Genomic DNA, 18,231 nt, shown 5'->3' with positions numbered 1-18,231 from the left:
TGGTTCACTCCCCAAATGTCTGCAATGGCTGGAACTGGGCCCATAGAAACCAGGAGCCTGGAGCTTCCTCCGGGTCTTCCATGTGGGTGCACGGGCCCAAGGACTTGGGCCATCTTCTGCTACCTTCCCAGGTCATAGCAGAGAGCTGGATTGGAAGTGGAGCAGCCAGGACGCGAACCAGTGCCCACATGGGATGCCAGCACCGCAGGCAGCCCTACCCGCCACGCCATAGCACCAGCTTCTCAATTTTGGCTTTGATTGCCTGTGCCTCTGGGGTTTATTCCAAAAACTCTTTCCTATGCCAATGTAATTGCAGGGTTTCTCTGCAGTGTTTTCTAATAATTTGCTGGTGTCAGGTCATAGATTTAGGTCTTTGATCCATTTTAAGTTGATTTTTGTATAAGGTGTAAGGTAGGGGTAGGGGTCTTGCTTCATACTTCTGCATGTGGAGATCCAGTTGTCCCAGAACCATTTGTTGAAGAGACTGTCCTTGCTCCAGGGATTGATTTTAGCTCCGTTTTCAAAGATAAGTTGGTTGTAGATGCATGGATTGATTTCTGGTGTTTCTATTCTGTTCCATTGGTCTATCCATCTGTTTTTGTACTAGTACCAGGCTTATTTGGTTATAACTGCCCTGTAGTATGTCTTGAAATCTGGATTGTGATGCCTCCAGTTTTGTATTTGTTGTGTAAAATTACTTTAGCCATTCGGGGTCTCCTGTGTTCCATATGAATTTCAGCATTGTTTTTCTATGCCTGAGAAGAAGGTCCTTGGTATTTTAATTGGGATCACGTTTAATATGTAAATTGCTTTTGGTAGTATGGACATGTTGATGATATTGATTCTTCCAATGCATGAACATGGAAGATTTTTCCACTTCTTAAATTTATTTATTTAATGTTTTGTAATTCTCATTGTAGAGATCTTTGATAATATTGGTTAAATCTGTTCCAAAGTATTTGATTTTTTTTGGAGCTATTGTGAATGGGATTGATCTTAGAATTTCTTTCTTAGCCATGGCATTGTCTGTGTACACAAACGTTACTGATTTTTGTGTGTTGATTTTATATCCTGCCATTTTACCAAACTCTTTAATGAGTTCCAGTAGTCTCTTAGAGGAATCTTTTGGATGCCCTATATATAGAATCATGTCATCTGCAAATAGGGATAGTCTGACTTCCTCCTTCCCAGTCTGTATTCCTTTGATTTCTTTTTCTTGCCTAATGGCGCTGGCTAAAATTTTTAGGACTCTATTGAATAGCAATGGTGAAAATGGGCATCTTTGTGTTTCCAGATCTCAGTGGGCATGCTTCCAACTTTTCCTCATTCAATAGGATGCTGGCCATGGGTGTGTCATAAATTGCCTTGATTGTGTTGAGGAATGTTCCTTCTATACCCAGTTTGCTTAACATGTTCATCATGAAAGGATGTTGTACTTTATCAAATGCTTTCTATGCATCTGTTGAGGTAATCATATTTTTTTATCAATTTGTTAATGTGATGTATTACATCGATTGATTTACAAATGTTGAACCATCCCTGCAAACCAGGGATAAATCCCATTTGGTCTGGGTAGATGATCTTTCTAATAGGTTGTTGGATTCGATTGGCTAGTATTGAGAATTTTTGTGTCTATGTTTATCAGGGAAATTGGTCTGTAGTTCCCTTTCTGTGTTGTCTTTTTCAGGTTTAGGGATTAAAGTGATAGAAGGAGTTTGGGAGGATTCCCTCCCTTTCAATTATTTTGAATAGCTTGAAAAGAATTGGAGTTAGTTCTTCTTTAAATGTCTGGTAGGATTCAGCAGTGAAGCTGTCTGGTCCTGGGCTTTTCTTTGTTGGGAAGGCCTTTATTACTGATTCCATTTCTGTCTTGATTATGGGTCTGTTTCGGTTTTCTGTGTCTTCGTGGTTCAATTTAGGTAGGTTGCATGTGTCCAGGAATCTATCCATTTCTGATAGATTTCCCAATTTGTTGGCATACAACTCTTTGTAGTAATTTCTGATGATTCTTTTTATTTCTGTGGTAGCTATTATTATATTTTCTTTTTAATTTTATTGATTGGGGGGTTTTCTCTTGTTTTTTGGTTAGTTGGGCCAATAGTGTGTCAATGTAGCTTATTTTTTTCAGAAAACCAGCTCTTCGTTTTGCTGATCTTTTGTTGTTTTTTGGTTTCAATTTTATTTCTTCTCTAAATTTAATTATTTATTTTCTCCTACTAATTTCGGTTTGGTTTGCTATTGTTTTTCTATGTCCTTGAGATTCATTGATAAATTATTTACTTGGTGCCTTTCCAGTTTCTTGATGTAGGTGCCAATTGCTATAAACTTTCCTCTGAACATTGCTTTTGCTGTATCCTATAAATTTTGATATGTTGTATTGTCATCTTCATTTGTTTCCAAAAATGTTTTGATTTCTCCTGTGAGCCACTGTTCTTTCAGGAGCATGTTGTTCATTCTCCATGGATTTGCATATGTTCTAGAGATTGAGTTGTTGATTTCCAGCTTCATTCCATTGTGGTCAGAAATGATGCATGGTATGATTTCATTTTTTTGAATTTTCTTTGACTTGCATTATGGTCTACCATGTGGCCTATCCTAGAGAAAGTTTCATGTATTGGTGGTAATTTATATTCTGCATCTGTAGGATGAAAAGTTCTGTAGATATCTCTTAAGTCCATTTGGTCTGTACTGTCAGTTAACTCTGTTTCCTTGCTGATTTTCTGTCTGATCTGTCCACTGTTGAAAAGTGGGTTATTGGAGTCCCCCAGTACTATTGTATGGGAGTCTATGACTCCCTTTAGGTCCATTAACATTTCTTTTAAATAGCCAGGTTTTCTGTAATTAGGTGCATATATGATTACTATAGTCACATCTTCCTGTTGAATTGATCCCTTAATCATTACATAGTGCCCTTCTTTGTCTCTTTTAACAGCTTTTGTGTTGAACTCTATTTTGTCTGATATTAGGATGGCTACAGCAGCTCTCTTGGTTTCTGTTAGCATAGAATTTCTTTTCCATCCTTCCACTTTGAATCTGTGTTTATCTTTGTTGGTGAAATATATTTCTTGTAGGCGGCAAATAGATGGGTTTTGCTTTTGAATCCATTCAGCCAATCTGTATCTAACTGGAGAGTTGAGGCCATTTACATTCAAAGTGATTATTGATAAGTAATGACCTGGCCCTGCATTTTTCCATAAATAGTCTTATTGTTTACTTTGGATTTCCTTTGTACTTTTACTGGGAGGTTTTCCATCTTCATGTTCTTTCATAGTGCTGACCATGTTTCTGTGTAGCACATCCTTAAGCATCTTTTGTAAGGCTGGACAAGTGGTGACAAGTTCTTTCAATCTATCTTTGTTTTGGAAGGTGTTTATTTCACTTTCATTCATAAATGAGAGATTTGCAGGGTGCAGTATTCTAGGTTGACAGTTTTGTCCTCCTAAGACTTGGAATATATCTTGCCATTCCCTCCTAGCCTGTAGGGATTCTGATGAGAAACCTGCTGTGGGGTCTGGTGCTGTGGCATAGCAGGTAAAGCCACCGCCTGCAGTGTTGGCATCCCATATGGTCGCTGGCTCAAGTCCCAGCTGCTCCACTTCCGATCCAGCTCTCTGCTATAGCCTGGGAAATCAGTCAAAGATGGCACAACTCCTTAGGCCCCTGTACCCCCATGGGAGACCCAGAGGAGGCTCCAGACTCCAGGCTCCTAGCTTTGGATTGGCCCAGCTCCAGCTGTTGTGGACACTTGGGGAGTAAATGTACCTCTCTACCTCTCTCTACCTCTCTACCTCTCTACCCCTCCCTCCCTCCCTCCCTCCCTCCCTCCCCCTCCCCCCACCTCTCTCTAATTCTGGCTTTCAAATAAATAAATAAATCTTAAAAGTCAGCTATGAGTCTAATTGGAAATACTCTGAAAATAATCTGGCATTTCTCTTATGCACATTTTAGAATCTTTTCTTTATATTTTACTGTGAAGAGTGACTACAATGTTTCCTGATGAAGATCTTTTCTGGTCATGTCTGTTAGGAATAGAAATTCTATGTGCTTCCTGTACTTGGACATCCCTTTCTTTCTCCAAATTGGGGAAGTTTTCTCTAATTATGTCAGTAAAATTGCCTTCTATTCCATTCTCTCTTTCCACACTTTCAGAAACTGCTAAGACCCATATGTTGGGTCGCTTGATAGTATCCCATAAATTGCCAACACTGTTTTTCAGTTTTCTAATTTCTTCTTTTTTTTCCTTTGGTCTGACTGTAAAATTTCCAGAGATTTGTCTTCTAACTCAGATATTCTTCTTTCTGACTCACTGAGTCTGTTGTTAAGGCCTTCCACCACACTTTTTATTTGATCTATTGAATTCTTCATTTACAATATTTTATTTTGATTTTCTTTAAAATTTCAGCTTAGTGGGAAAATATTTTCATGTGATGTGTGGATTTATTTTGTGAATTTGCTTCTGATTGCTTCTAAGTAATCCTATGATCAATTTTTTGAATTCTATTTCCAGCACTTCTTCAATCTCTTCATCTTCTCATTCTAGTATTGAAGTGTTGTGTTCCTTTGGGGACATCATGTTATCTTTCTTATTCTTGTTTTTTGTGTGTTTTTTTGTTTTTATATTTTATTTATTTGAAAGAGTTACAGAAAGAGGTAGAGACAGAGAAAGAGGTCTTCCATCTGCTGGTTCACTCCCCAGATGGTCGCAATGGCAAGAGCTGTGTCAATCTGAAGCCAGGAGCCAGGAGCTTCTTCTGGGTCTCCCACATGGGTACAGGGGCCCAAGGACTTGGGCCATCTTCCACTGCTTTTCCAGGCCACAGCAGAGAGCTGGATTGGAAGAGCAGCAGCTGAGACTCAAACCAGCACCCATATGGGGTGTCGGCGCTTCAGGACAGGGCTTTAACCTGCTGAACCACAGCAGCGGCCCCTCTTGTTTTTTCAATTTCTGCATTTACTTTTTGGCGTTTATAGAGGTACTTTTTTTTTCTCCTGTGATGGCTTTTATCTTTGGATTATACCTCTGTGACTTAGTTGAGTGTCTAGTCTTTGGGTGAATACCCATAAGTGTATGCTGGGTGTGGCCTGGGAGCTCTGTTCAGTGCTCCAGGGTGATGGGAGTGTCCAAAATGACACCCAAGATGGGTGTGGTAAGTCTTTTTTTCCAGCGGAGGTTTGATCAGCCCTGGTGGTGTAATCTCATGCTCACCTCCTCTCCTCCAAGGAGACCAGTGCTCGGGTACTAGCCCCAGTGGGTGCAGTATTCATTCCTGCTGCCGTAAGAACCACACAAAAGATCTGTGTAGTGCTCATTGTAAGCATGGATTGTACAGCAATGACTCTTACCAAGAAATCAGGGAGACCTGAGCATGTAGATCCGTCCACAGTGACTGCTCAGAGGCCCACACCCCGTGCCCTCCCTCGGAGCCACAGTGTTTTCACAGTCCATCCCAGGACACAAGGCTCCTACAGTCATGAGCGCCCAGCCCCCTGCAGTTTTCTCCCTAACTCTTCTCTGAGATTGTACTCTCTCCACTTTTTTAAAGTATCTTCCTCTAGACTAGAGCACTAAGCTCCCTCCCTATTCTGCCATTTTGGAATCCCTCATTTACCTTTTAAAAAGTTATGTTATTCAAAGCCCAAATTCTTTTTTATTTTTTAAAAATTTTTTTCAATTTCAAATTTATTTTAATGATATGTACAGGAGTTAACAAATTACAATTAAAACAGAATCAGTTATGTTAATTGCACATAACTTAAAAGCATGCAGTACTGCCTGGTTAAAAACAACAGCTTCATTCATATACAAAATGTATTTTGAGATTCATCTTGAAATTTTTGATATATTCAAAGCCTAAATTCTTAAAGAGAAATGTTAGTGCACAGGATATTTGCCATCCTATTTTGAGTTTCTAGAGCAAATCATGTAGTGACAAGGTAGTTCTCCAGCATTCCCCAGGAAGGAGTGGGGTGTGTTAGAGAAATCATGGTACACTTGGATTTGAATCTTTGCTCTCCAAGTACCAGGTTGCAAATTCTATTTATAAATCTGTTTGTTTCTAATTCTTTGCTTCCAACAAAATTCAAAGAGGTATCTACTAAGTTGTTGATAGATTGTTGAAAGTAGTTCTTGATGATGCCCAACCAGTCTGATTTCTGGTTTATAATTTGCAAAGAGTTCAGAGCATAGAGTGGCATTGTGATAAAAAAAAAAATTCTTTCCATTCTCATCTAATAATATTTATGTGAACAGAGTTTCTTGGCATTTATATCTCTAAAATGAAAACTGGGAATAGAGTCAGTACCAAACATTTCTATTCTAGGAATGGTATTCTAATTAATTAACTAGTTAAATTTCTCTAGAATGTTAATATATCACGCTTTTACATTTTGCAGTAGATATTACTAAATGGCATTATGAACCATCTCATTCTGAATTAAATAATTATCATCCACACCCACATGAAGTATTTGGGCAAAATACCTAATAAAATTCTACTCTTGGCTGGTGCTGCGGCTCACTTGGCTAATCCTCACCTGCGGCGCCGGCACCCCGGGTTCTAGTCCCAGTTGGGGTGCCGGTTCTGTCCCGGCTGCTCCTCTTCCAGTCCAGCTCTCTGCTGTGACCCAGGAAGGCAGTGGAGGATGGCCCAAGTGCTTGGGCCCTGCACCCACATGGGAGACCAGGAGGAGGCACCTGGCTCCTGGCTTTGGATTGGCACAGCGCGCCAGCCATAGCAGCCATTTGGGAGGTGAACCAACGGAAGGAAGACCTTTCTCTCTGTCTCTCTCTCTCTCACTGTCTAACTCTGCCTGTCAAAAAAAAAATTCTACTCTTTCCTGCTTGAAATTATTCATCGAAATATGTGATGTGTATGTGTACATGTTTTAATCATCTGTATGCTAGTAATAATTTTCATGTTAGCCAATCAGAAAAAAATGATTTTTACACTTAGAGCCTTATTATTTTATAAAAATAATCATAAATTTAAATTACTATGCATATTTTTGTATCAGGAAATGATAAAGAATTAACAAAAGACTTGAAATATGATATTAGGCTAAAGTTCAGGAGTGAATGATGAAAATACGAACTCATGGAGGAAAAGCAATGTTATCAAATTTCCAATGGTTAAGATCTTACAGGCCAGTGCTGTGGCTCACTAGGCTAATCCTCCGCCTGCGGCGCCGTCACCCCAGGTTCTAATCCCAGTTGGGGTGCCAGTTCTGTCTTGGTTGCTCCTCTTCCAGTCCAGCTCTCTGCTGTGGCCCGGGAGGGCAGTGGAGGATGGCCCAAGTGCTTGGGCCCTGCATCTACATGGGAGACCAGGAGGAAGCACCTGGCTCCTGGCTTCAGATCAGCGCAGCCAGCCATGGCGGCCATTTGGGAGGTGAACCAACGGAAGGAAGACCTTTCTCTCTCTCTCTCTCACTGCCTAACTCTGCCTGTAAAAAAAAAAAAAAAAAGATCTTACAATATTTTTCAATGAATGATGATTGTTAAATTGCTGTGATATCCACCTATATATAGAGTGTGTGTATATAAATATATTTATGAAAATAATGTATATTTTACAGTATCAGTATTAAGAATCCAGCAGAAAATACGTCCTTTGTGACTAAATGTTACATAAAATTTTAGATGTTATCTGAAGAATTTTAGATGTTATCTGAGAGGATATATGTGGGTTTCCAAAACTATTTTAGGAAGTACTCTGGCAAAACAATCTGAAGATCACTAGGCTCAGAGATTGATCATTTTACACTTAGGTGAATATTTCTGTTCTAGGAATGGTATTAATTCTCGTTAATTAGATTAATTTATACAAAGGGCATTGATACATTACACATTTACATTTTGTGATAGTGATCAGTGCCATTAAAAAAAGGATGTGTGCGTTTACATTACTGTGAACAATAGGGTAACTACTATTGATGGAGAAATGCATTAGTTATTGCATCATCTTGCATAGCAAATTTGGACTTGAAGTGAACAAATTTTAAAGGAATGCAAATGTGGAAAGCCACTTTCCCACACTTAACATTACTTGTGCCCCCTCCCCTCTCCTCAAGGCTAGACTTCAGTGAGAACTGCCCTCTTCCCTGACTGCTTAGATCTAAATGAGGCCCTATGCTGTCATTGCTATTTCATCTTTTACCTTTCTTCCACAGTAACTTACAGACTCTGTAATTATGCACAGAAAAGTGTGTCTCTCTCAGTGGCTTCTGAACCCTGCGTGAGCGGGGACCCTGGCTGTTTTTTCACTCCTGTTGCCCCTGTGTTGAGCACAGGACATGACTCATACTGCATGCTCAGTACCTGTGCACAGAAGGAATGGTCCGAGAGGAAATGAGAAGATGCAGGGTCATGACGTATGCGACTACATCAAAAAGTTACTAGAAAAATGGAATTGAGACAAATTTACTGTGGTGCAAAAGATTTGAAATCCATGCATGCATAGTTCATAATATGCATTTTCTGTGAACCTTTTGAAGACTTCTCATAGGCATGAGTTTTTTTTTTTTTTTTTGACAGATAGAGCTAGACAGTGAGAGAGACAAAGATCTTCCTTCCATTGGTTCACCCCCCAAATGGCCACCACAGCTGGCACTGCGCTGATCTGAAGCCAGGAGCCAGGTGCTTCCTCCTGGTCTCCCATGCAAGTGCAGGGGCCCAAGCACTTGGGCCATCCTCCACAGCCCTCCCGGGCCACAGCAGAGAGCTAGACTGGAAGAGGAGCAGCCAGGACTAGAACCCGGCGCCCATATGGGATGCTGGCGCCGCAGGTGGAGGATTAACCAAGTGAGCCACGGCGCCAGCCCCAGGCATGAGTTTTGACAGTCTTTTTCTCATTAAATTTTAATTTATTTGGAAGAGAGGAAAGAGCTAGAACAAAAGAATGAGAAGTTGCTCCCATTTGCTGGTTCATTCTCCAAATGCTGTCAATGGCCAGAGCTGGGCCCAGTGGAAGCTGGGAGCTAGGAACTGAATCTGGGTCTCCAGTCACTTGGGCCATCAGTGCGGTCTTCCATGGTCTACACTAGCAGGAAGCAGAAATCAGGAGTCAGGGCTGTCTGTCAAACTCAGGCACTCTGACATGGGATGAAGCACCTTTGTTGCTCGCCTGAATGCCTGTCCTAGATCTCAAAGTTCTTTTGCACCAAAATAAATATGTCTTTCAATTCCATTTTTCCATGGACTATTTTTAAAGATTATTTATTTATTTGAAAAGCATAGAGAGAGAGAGAGAGAGTGAATGAATGAATGGATGAATATGAGAGATAGAGATCTTCTCCTTGCAAGTTCATGCCCCAAATGGCTGCAATGGCCAGTGTTGGGTCAGGCCAAAGCTAGGAGCCTGGAACTCCATCCAGGTCTCCCATGTGGGTAGCACAGTCCCAAATAATTGGGCCATCATCTGCTACTTTCCCAGAAGCATTAGCAGAGATCTGGATTGGAAGTGGAGCAGCCAGGACTCAAACCAGAGCTCCTATGGGATGCCAGCGTTGCAGGTGGTGGTTTAACCTGCTGTGGCACAACCCTAGTCCGAAGTTCCCTCCTAGAGCATCATTGTTATTAGCCATGTGTGACTATTTAAATGTAATTTAAATAGTTGCACTTACCCTTATTTCATGTGCTCAGTAGTCACATGAAGCTAAGACTTCCATCATCACAGCCAGTTCTATTGGACAGCACTGATATAGAGTGATTGTATTTTCCTTCTCAAAATTATGGCTAGACCTGGTATGCAGTAGATACTCAATAATTGTATGATTCACTAAATGAGTGCATAAAGTATATTTCCCTCTTTTTTTTTTGCAGAATTTACTTTATACTGAATAACCAAACATTCTTTCTTAATTGCATAACACCTTGCATTTCTTGCTGGAGACTTCCAGCACATTTGAATAAAGTAGGGGGGGAAAAAAACTTGCTACAGAGCGGTTCCTTCACAAAAGAAAATTACAGTCCCTGGTATCTTGTTCTTGCTGTGGAAACAGTTTTGGGAATTCCCTTGTCACAATCCGGTGAATGAGACGTGAGGCAAGTATCCCTCCTTTCTGTCTGCTGTTCTGCAGGGGCAGGAACGCCACGGATGGGAGTTGTTATGTGGGCCCTGTAATTTTTTAGTAGTGGCCTTGAGCAGCTTTCTTAACCCCTACCCCCCCCACACACACTCTCCCTTTGTGGAATAGTGTAGTGTTCTCTCAACATGAACATCAGTGAGGATGAAATACGTGTATGCGTGCATGTGGGGGGGGCAGTAGTGGGGTAGCTGGCCCCCAGAGCTGAAAACAGTAATTTAAAACTTGCTTACCCTCGGCAGCTGCACCCCTGCGTTCTAACTGCAAACCCAGCCCCAGTCTGCGCCGGCCTTCCGCATTGTGACTGCTTACTTCCCTTGCTTGCTTGTCGCTTGGTGACTCGGCTAGCACGGGCGTTCATTTGACCCCTGCTAATGGGCCCGTCAGTGTGATCTGCACACATTTTCCATGCCAGACAAATGACTGCTGTGAGGGTCCGATGTGCCCCTCTGTCTACCTGGACTTGCGGTGCTTCTCCATCTACAGAGAAGGTGCTGCAGCCCAAGGAGTTCAGCTGCTCGCATCTTAAACCTTAAAGAGAGGGGGTGCCTAGCTTTGCCTTTAGATCCCTGTTCCCAAGTCCCACAACTCCATTAACAGCATCTGAAAACAAACTTCTGACTTGCGCGATTTGATAGGGTTTTCATACACGATAACCCTTGGAAGCTCTTGGCTCAAATAATATTTCCCTCCCCCTCTCCCCCCTCCTCCCTTCCCCCCCTCCCCCTCTCCCCCTCTCCCCCTCTCCCCCTCTCCCCCCCTCCCCCCCTCTCTCCTGGTGGAAAAAGTGAAACCCAGAAAGATTGTTCTTTTGTTTGATAATCATTTATTGAACACTCACTGCAAGGCAGGACTGATGTTAGGCCTGAGAAAAGCCATAGACCTTCCACGGCTGGTGGATGGAACAGCTAAGTCAACAAGTGGTGTCAGCACAGGGTGCTGAATTCTGAGATCAGAGTGATGGCTGAGTGGAGTGGCACCCAACCCAGGCTTTAGGGTGCAGCGCAGTTCTTGGAAGGGGTCCAGGTGTGTACCAAGCCTCCATGGCTTCAAAGGAGTTAGTGGGGGGTGTGGGGAGAGACAGCCCTGACCCTGAAGTGACTTACTGAGGTCAGCACTTTGCACATCTCTGGTGGCAGCATGGGGAGGAGGGGTTGATTTGAGAAACCTAGCACAGTGGTTCTAGGCAAGCTGCCACGACCTGATCTCCCCTGCGTGGAGAAGGAGGGGTGGTTGCCGGCCTTCGCCTGTCACAGACTTCCATCCGAGGGTTCTGTCTGGGGTCTGCGGTAGGAAGCGCCCATGAATAAGCAGGGCCATCGTAGAGCTCCCCGCCGGTTCCGTTGGTGACAGCTGGCCCGTCCCAGGCGGTTGACTGTTTCTCCCGTTTTCAGTGCATGTGTTTTAGGTTGCCCATGGTCACTGGTACCATTCCTCTCATCCGTGGAAAATGAGGCTACATTTTCTAGTTGAAATAAATAGGGTGTGACTGAAGTGCATGGAAAATGGGAGATGCCATGTGCCACGAAGAGTCCAAGGCCCCTTCCAAGCCAGCTCCATCCTGCTGGTTGGATGGGAATTCTCCCCGTGTGTCCATAGAGGCTTTGTCTTGCAGATGTCACCACAGCCAAGCGCCTCTCATCCTTAGGAAACTAACTTTTTAAGAATACTCCAGCATTTGCCAGCCCAGTGATTTTCGGACTGGCTTGTGGGCAGCAAAACCTTTTTTCTATTAAGAGGAAAAAATCCCAGCCAGGCTGAGAAAGCGCATATCAAGTTTCAGCTTGATTCATTTCAAAACCACCATGAAAATTGGGACATTTTCTTCGCACCACACCGGGTTAGTCACGGCAATTCTGCGTTCATCATGGCCACCATGGCCACAGTCGTGAGGAGCACGCTCTGTGCCATGGAGAAGTGATATGACAGCGCCGCCATGTGCCTTCCCTCCCCGGTCAGAGAGCAGAAGCGTGTTGCAGTTTGCCGTTGGGCGCAGGGACCTCACGCCTCGTCCATCTGTTTCTTTATGGCAGTTTGGTTTGGCTGCCGTTTTCAGTGAAAGTGCACTTCGCAAGCGACAACTACAGAAAGTCCGCTGACACGGGCAGGAACGGGGGAAGAGTGGCTCCCCGTGAGGCACTCCGCCCCTGCTGTTAGCCTTAAGTGACACAAACATTTGCCACGTGCTTCAGCGTGCGTAGTTTGTTTCAGCGTAAGCCTCAGCCCATACAACAAAGTGGGTCAGCCAGGCGATTGATGCAGCCACTGTGGACAACGCTGCCTTCTGCACCAAAGCTGTCTCCCACCAGCCTCTCCTCACCCCACACCCCACACCCCACACCCCACACCCCACAGTCATGTGAAGAGCCACGTCTCTAAGCTGTGCTCCTGGAAGAAGAGGCTTTTTTACCTTGAGATTGTGTGTTCATTGTTTGCTTGTCTCTTCACTGATAGACTATGGAGCGTGTTTTTCCTGGGCATGTGCTAGGCTTTGAAAATGCCCACAGCACTGTGGTGCAGTGGGTTAAAGCCCTAGCCTGCAGTGCCGGCATCCCATACGGGTGCCAGTTCAAGTCTCCGCTGCTCCACTTCCAATCCAGCTCTCTGCTGTGGCCTGGGAAAGCAGTAGAAGATGGCCCAAGTCCTTGGGCCCCTGCATCCACGTGGGAGACCCAGAAGAAGCTCCTGGCTTTGGTGGATCGGCCCAGCTCTGGCTGTTGTGGCCATCTGGGGAGTGAACCAGCAGATGGAAGGAAGATACCTCTCTGTCTGTCTCTGTCTCTCCTTCTCCATCTCCATCTCTCTCTCTCAACTCTGCCTTTCAAATAAGAATATATCTTTTTTTAAAAAATCCAAAAAAAGAAAGACAGACAATGCCCAGATGAGCTCCTGGCCTCCTGGGACTCACAACCTAGGTGAGGCCACCTGACAGTGGAGTACATCGCGGACCGCTGCCTCATGCCTGGCCACCCCGGGTCTCCCAGGTGCACTTAATTAACTGTGTCACTGGTCCCAGCAGGGTGGAGTGAAGGTGGAGTCCTCCCCACAGCCTGGCAGCAGTTTCCTTACGTGGAGTTGGCCATCCCTGCACACCAGTGCATTTAGTCCATGCCAAGTGGGCGTGTGAAGCTGTGTCACCGCTGCCCTTGCTCCCCTCACGCCCCTGCCATGCCACATTCCCCAGTCCACTGTATGCACCAGGTCACTTCTCGGGCCACCTTCCTCGCTGCAGCGGCAGTGTCTGACCCACCATTGATCATCGGAGCCTTTGGCCACCAGTTTCATCAAATGCTCCAAACCTGGGTTGTCCCCCAGCACTGGGAACACCCTGCCATTCACCTGGTGGCCGCTCCTCCACTTGGCCACATCCCTGGTTATCCCTCTCCCTGACCTCTATTGGAACATGCTTCCCAGACTTTGCTGCCACATTCGTATCACCTGGGGAGACTGGCTCCTACCCACGCACCCCAGGCCAAGCAAGCCAGTCCCTGGGCTGGGGTCCAGGGCTGCAATTTTGGCTTTGTGTTTTAATTGTCCAGCTGAGTGCACCATGCAGCCAAAGAAGAAAGGCAGAGGTCATTAGCCTGTAGTTGTTCTTTAATGACTTCGTCCTGCTCAGCTTTTGCCTCCAGAGCTTGTTTCCATTTCCTGGACACAGCCATGACATAGATTGCCCCGCTTAGTCCCTGGTAGCTCCCCGCCAAGGCACTTGGCAGTGACCTGTTGCTTGGAACTTTGAACGGCTGCTCTTCTATCTCGTTTCCTGGCTTCCTGCTCAGATTCGGCTCCTCAGTTTCATGTCTTCTGTCCCTAGCCATCCCCACCCCCTCCAGGAGGCCTTCCTGCCCTCACCCTCATTCCCTTCTCCCAGAGGGGCCGGGGGTCTGTGTGGGTAACCTGCTAAACTCATTGTCTAGAGGGGTGTGCACAAGGAGTACAAGAGCAAAACATAGGAGGGGGAACGATTTGGAAATGAATTCTCCAACACTAGGGGGCTGATTAAATAAGTCACGGGCTACATGGTCATAGAGGATTCTCCAACAATCAAGATTTGTGAAGAGTTTTCAGAGACATGGCATCTAAAATTAAGTGAAATAAGCAAAGTGCACTATTGCATATAACATGAGTTATGCTGTCTATTGATAGAAAAAAAGCCTACAGGAAAATATACTAAAATACCAATGGTGGTTGTCCGGATGTGGGAAGATGACAATTTACAGTTGGGTTTCTTTTGTTGTTACAATTTCATGGACTTTTATTTTTTAAAGGATTTATCTATTAATTTGGAAGTCAGTGTTACAGAAAGAGAGAGAGGTCTGCCATCCACTGGTTCACTCCCCAAATGACTGCAACATCCGGAGCTTGGCTGGTCCGAAGCCAGGAGCCAGGAGCTTCTTCCAGGTCTCCCACATGGGTGCAGGGGCCCAAGTAGTTGGGCCGCCATCTACTGCTTTCCCAGGCCGGTAGCAGGGAGCTGGATCAGAAGTGGACTAGCTGGGGCCGGCGCCTGGGCTCAATAGGCTAATCCTCCGCCTGTGGCGCCGGCACACCAGGTTCTAGTCCTGGTCAGGGCACCGGATTCTGTCCCGGTTACCCCTCTTCCAGGCCAGCTCTCTGCTGTGGCCCGGGAGTGCAGTGGAGAGGATGGCCCAAATGCTTGGGCCCTGTACCCCATGGGAGACCAGGAGAAGCACCTGGCTCCTGGCTTCAGATCAGCGCGGTGCACCAGCCGCAGCGGCTACTGGAGGGTGAACCAACGGCAAAGGAAGACCTTTCTCTCTGTCTCTCTCTCTCTCACTGTCCACTCTGCCTGTCAAAAAAAAGTGGATTAGCTGGGACTCAAACCAGTGCCCATATTGGATGTTGAAGTAGCAGGCGGTGGCTGTACCCATCACACCACACATGGCGGCCCCAGTTTCATGGACTTTTAAAAAAACATGCATTGAACATGTAGAGTTAACGGGGGAGGGGAGGATGCTAGATGATAGCATTTTGTCTCAGCCCAAATGTGTCATGGGGAGTTAGCAAAGATTCTGAGAGGGGTCAGTCCAGTGAGCCAGCTCTGGAGAAGTGTGACCCGGCAGAGGACATCTCTGGGCTGCCTCGCCCAGGGCCTTCTCAGCACCCTGCTGAGGTGCCTGGAGAGGGGGGCCCTTAGGAGCCTCACGGAGGTGCTGGACGCTGATCAGCTTCTTGTTGGCCGAACAGCACCACTGATATTTTTCCCAGCCATCTCTGCAGATGGTTAACCTTTGATTACACCTGCTTTGCCCTGATAAGAGGAGCTAATTGAGTAATTATTCATTCACCAAGGGCTAGAATAATGTCACTTAATAGAATCCCAGGTGTAAGTTACTGGCTTCCCCGACCAGTGATTTGTGCTTGGTTTTGCATTTTCCACTAAAGGACATAGTTTGCTCGTCTGTGCATTCACAGAATAAAGCGTTCACACCACCAGCCCACTTAGAACCATCAGCAAAGGCGTTCTCGCCCAAAGTGAGGGGAGGAAACCTCACATCATTTCCGTGTTAACTTCTCTGGCCTGAGCCAGCAGATTTGCAATTATGGCTGTTAGGATATTTTCATCTACAAATAATGAGTATCTGACTAAAACATGCTCAAATAAGAGGAGTTTGTTAATTTCCTGTGGCGCACCGCCTGAGCGCTAGGTCATCAGAGGTTTGGGCAGGTGCCTCAGCACAGTCGCCGGGCACTGAGGCACTTTTAATTTTTCTTCTCTGCTAGTCTCAGGGTCTCCAAAACGTTGGCCAGGCCTCCCCTCCTGGCCCTAACTTGGCTGCCACAGCTCCCGGTATCCTATCCTCACACAGTAGCACCCCAGGCAGGAAACGAGAGAGACAGTGACACGAAATACCTTCTCCTCTCCCCGCCTCTCTCCAGCCAGAGACGCAGTCTCTTTCCCAGAGGCTCTCAGTAGACTTCCCTTTATTTGTCAGAAACTCAAACTGGGTTCCACAGCCACCTTTAGACCAGTCCCAGGCAAACATAGTTCAGGTTAGGGACTGAGCACTTTATCCTGAAACAAAACCGGGCCCCCGTTAGAAGAAAGAGCGGGGAATGGTTTGGGAAGGCAGTGGCTGCTGTGCTGTTGGGATAAATGGCATTGCCCCAGCCACGAGCAGGACCAGCCCCTTCGTGCTAGCCATTCCCTTCAGCACGTCTCTCACACGCACACTTGGTTTGTCAGTCCTCCGATCTCGGAGAACCGGCTGGCCACCAGCCTGATCGTTGAAGAAGGTGGCAAGGTAACTGCAGAGGCCTTCCTCCCCACACACGGCAGGTGCAGTGACGAAGTGGCTGAATGAGTCTGTGTTGGTCTGAGTCCGTGTTGCACTGGGATGTAAGCGCTCTGAGGGCAGGGCCCACGTCTGCTGTGCTTGCTGGTGTAGCCTCAGGACCGCACCCTGCGTGGCACCACATAGGCAGTAGCAGTGCAGGGAATGGATGAACAGACTGACAGCTGCAGAGGCCAATGTCTCCACCGAGTAACGCCTCTGAAGGCAGAGTGGGGCGGGCTCCACGAGTTCTCTGCAGAAGTGCAGGCTTTGTCTCCTCCTGGGGGAGTTCACTGTCTGCCGTCAGGGTGAAAGCTGATGGCCAGACTGTCGTGGCCCAGCCGGGGGAGCGCCTGCCCTCCCTCCTGTCTTCGGAAATCAAGGCGCAGCATGCACTTGCCCGAGGCTCTTGGACCTGGTGATCACAGGGTTTGCTGTGGAGACCACAAGGATGTTTTATCTACTAGAATGGCCTTGGGTTTGTGGAAGAAAGAGGAGTCTTCCTTTAATCCTCTTTCTGTAGCTTTTTAAAGATTTATGGATATAGCTATTGAAGGGAAAAAGAAAAGTCATGTTTCTCTTCCATGCTAGCGCCTTAAACTGAGGAGGAAATGGCTACTCATTCAGATCAAATACGTTTATTGAGTGACCTCTGAATGCAAACAGCCTTTGTGAAAGGTGAGGCGCGAGCCACGTGGGAAGGACAATTACTAAGGAAATGGGGGGCCTTGTGCCGTACTCTGAGAACCTTTGCTCACTCTTGTTTTTGCCCTTAAAAGTCTCTGTTTTACTTTCGTTTTAGACCTAGAAGGTTTTGACTCCGTGGTGTCATCGACTGAGAAACTCAGCCACCCAACCACAAGCAGACCAAAAGCGACGGGGAGGCGGCCTCCGTCCCAGTCTCTCACATCTGTAAGTGGCTCCTCCTTCTCTGCAGATGACAAGCAGGAAAGAAGACGGAGGACTCGGGCTGGCTGAGGATGCTTCCGCAAGTAGCTGACCGGAGGGCTCCCCACGAGGGGAGGCCGTGCACTACGTGCCAGGCACTAGTGATCTGCGAACCTGCTTGAACCAAGCGTGTTTATGTCTGTTTACTCAGTGTGTTTCTGCCACCAGGGTGGCTACTCCCTATTCCCCTCTTCTTTTGCTCCCCTTCCAGAATGATTCTTGCTTCAACCTGAAATGAAGCTGGTTGGGGGGAGGGGAGCATGTGTCATGGTGGGGAAAGGAGAACGAGGCTGGTTGGTTTCTAAGCAAAACAACCCTTGACTAAAGACCTGCCACCAGTACAGCACCAGGCAGTGGCTGAGTCTTCACCTCCCCAAGCTCCATTGTCCACACCTCCGCCCCGCAGAACCCCACGCAGACCTTCTGGGAGGTCTATATAGGACAGACCAAGCAGAACACCTGTCATAGGCCACAGAAGTTTCTTGTGTGGATCCTTTTGGATCACTTCTTATTGCAAACCTGTTACACATTGATCGTACCAGATTTGCACAACAAAACACACTGGCCTATACTGTTCCTCTCCAAAGCAAAGAATTCTTGACCTCTTGCTATGCATCTTTAACTTTAAAAACATTTTTGTATTCATAAAATAATTTCTTCAAAAATTGAGCTCACCTATAGAATACATTGTTTTGCAAATTGCTCTCCCCACCCCTGCTCCCCCATACTATGCTCCTTTCTCTAGTCATTAGCAGCTCTTCCTTAATGCTGTATTTAATGGCCACCTACTGGTCTTAACCCCAGAGGATGGGAGTTTATCCAGCCAGTGGACCGTTTTGAGGTATTTATGTTGTTCCCAGTTCTTCATCATAATCAGCACTCAAGTGAGTGTCACTGTAGAAAA

At 45.8% G+C, this 18,231-nt stretch overlaps 1 protein-coding gene across 24 annotated transcripts in view; it reads left to right on the top strand.

Annotated features, from left to right (window-relative positions):
- The window catches only part of SH3KBP1 (SH3 domain containing kinase binding protein 1), a 378,310-nt gene that overhangs the window by 347,559 nt on the left and 12,520 nt on the right, over positions 1-18,231 (top strand). For all 24 annotated transcript variants that reach the window (XM_070067164.2, XM_070067168.2, XM_089324878.1 and 21 more), the window contains one exon: positions 17,182-17,291. In XM_070067164.2, coding sequence (XP_069923265.1) covers positions 17,182-17,291 — 110 coding nt within the window. The remainder of the gene's footprint in view (positions 1-17,181; positions 17,292-18,231) is intronic.

Source organism: Oryctolagus cuniculus, chromosome X (assembly GCF_051225735.1).
Source record: "Oryctolagus cuniculus isolate XC-2025 breed Fujian yellow rabbit chromosome X, ASM5122573v1, whole genome shotgun sequence".
Taxonomy (NCBI): Eukaryota; Metazoa; Chordata; class Mammalia; order Lagomorpha; family Leporidae; genus Oryctolagus; species Oryctolagus cuniculus.
The sequence above is the reverse complement of the archived record's forward strand: the minus strand, read 5'-3'. Positions and strand labels throughout refer to the sequence as shown.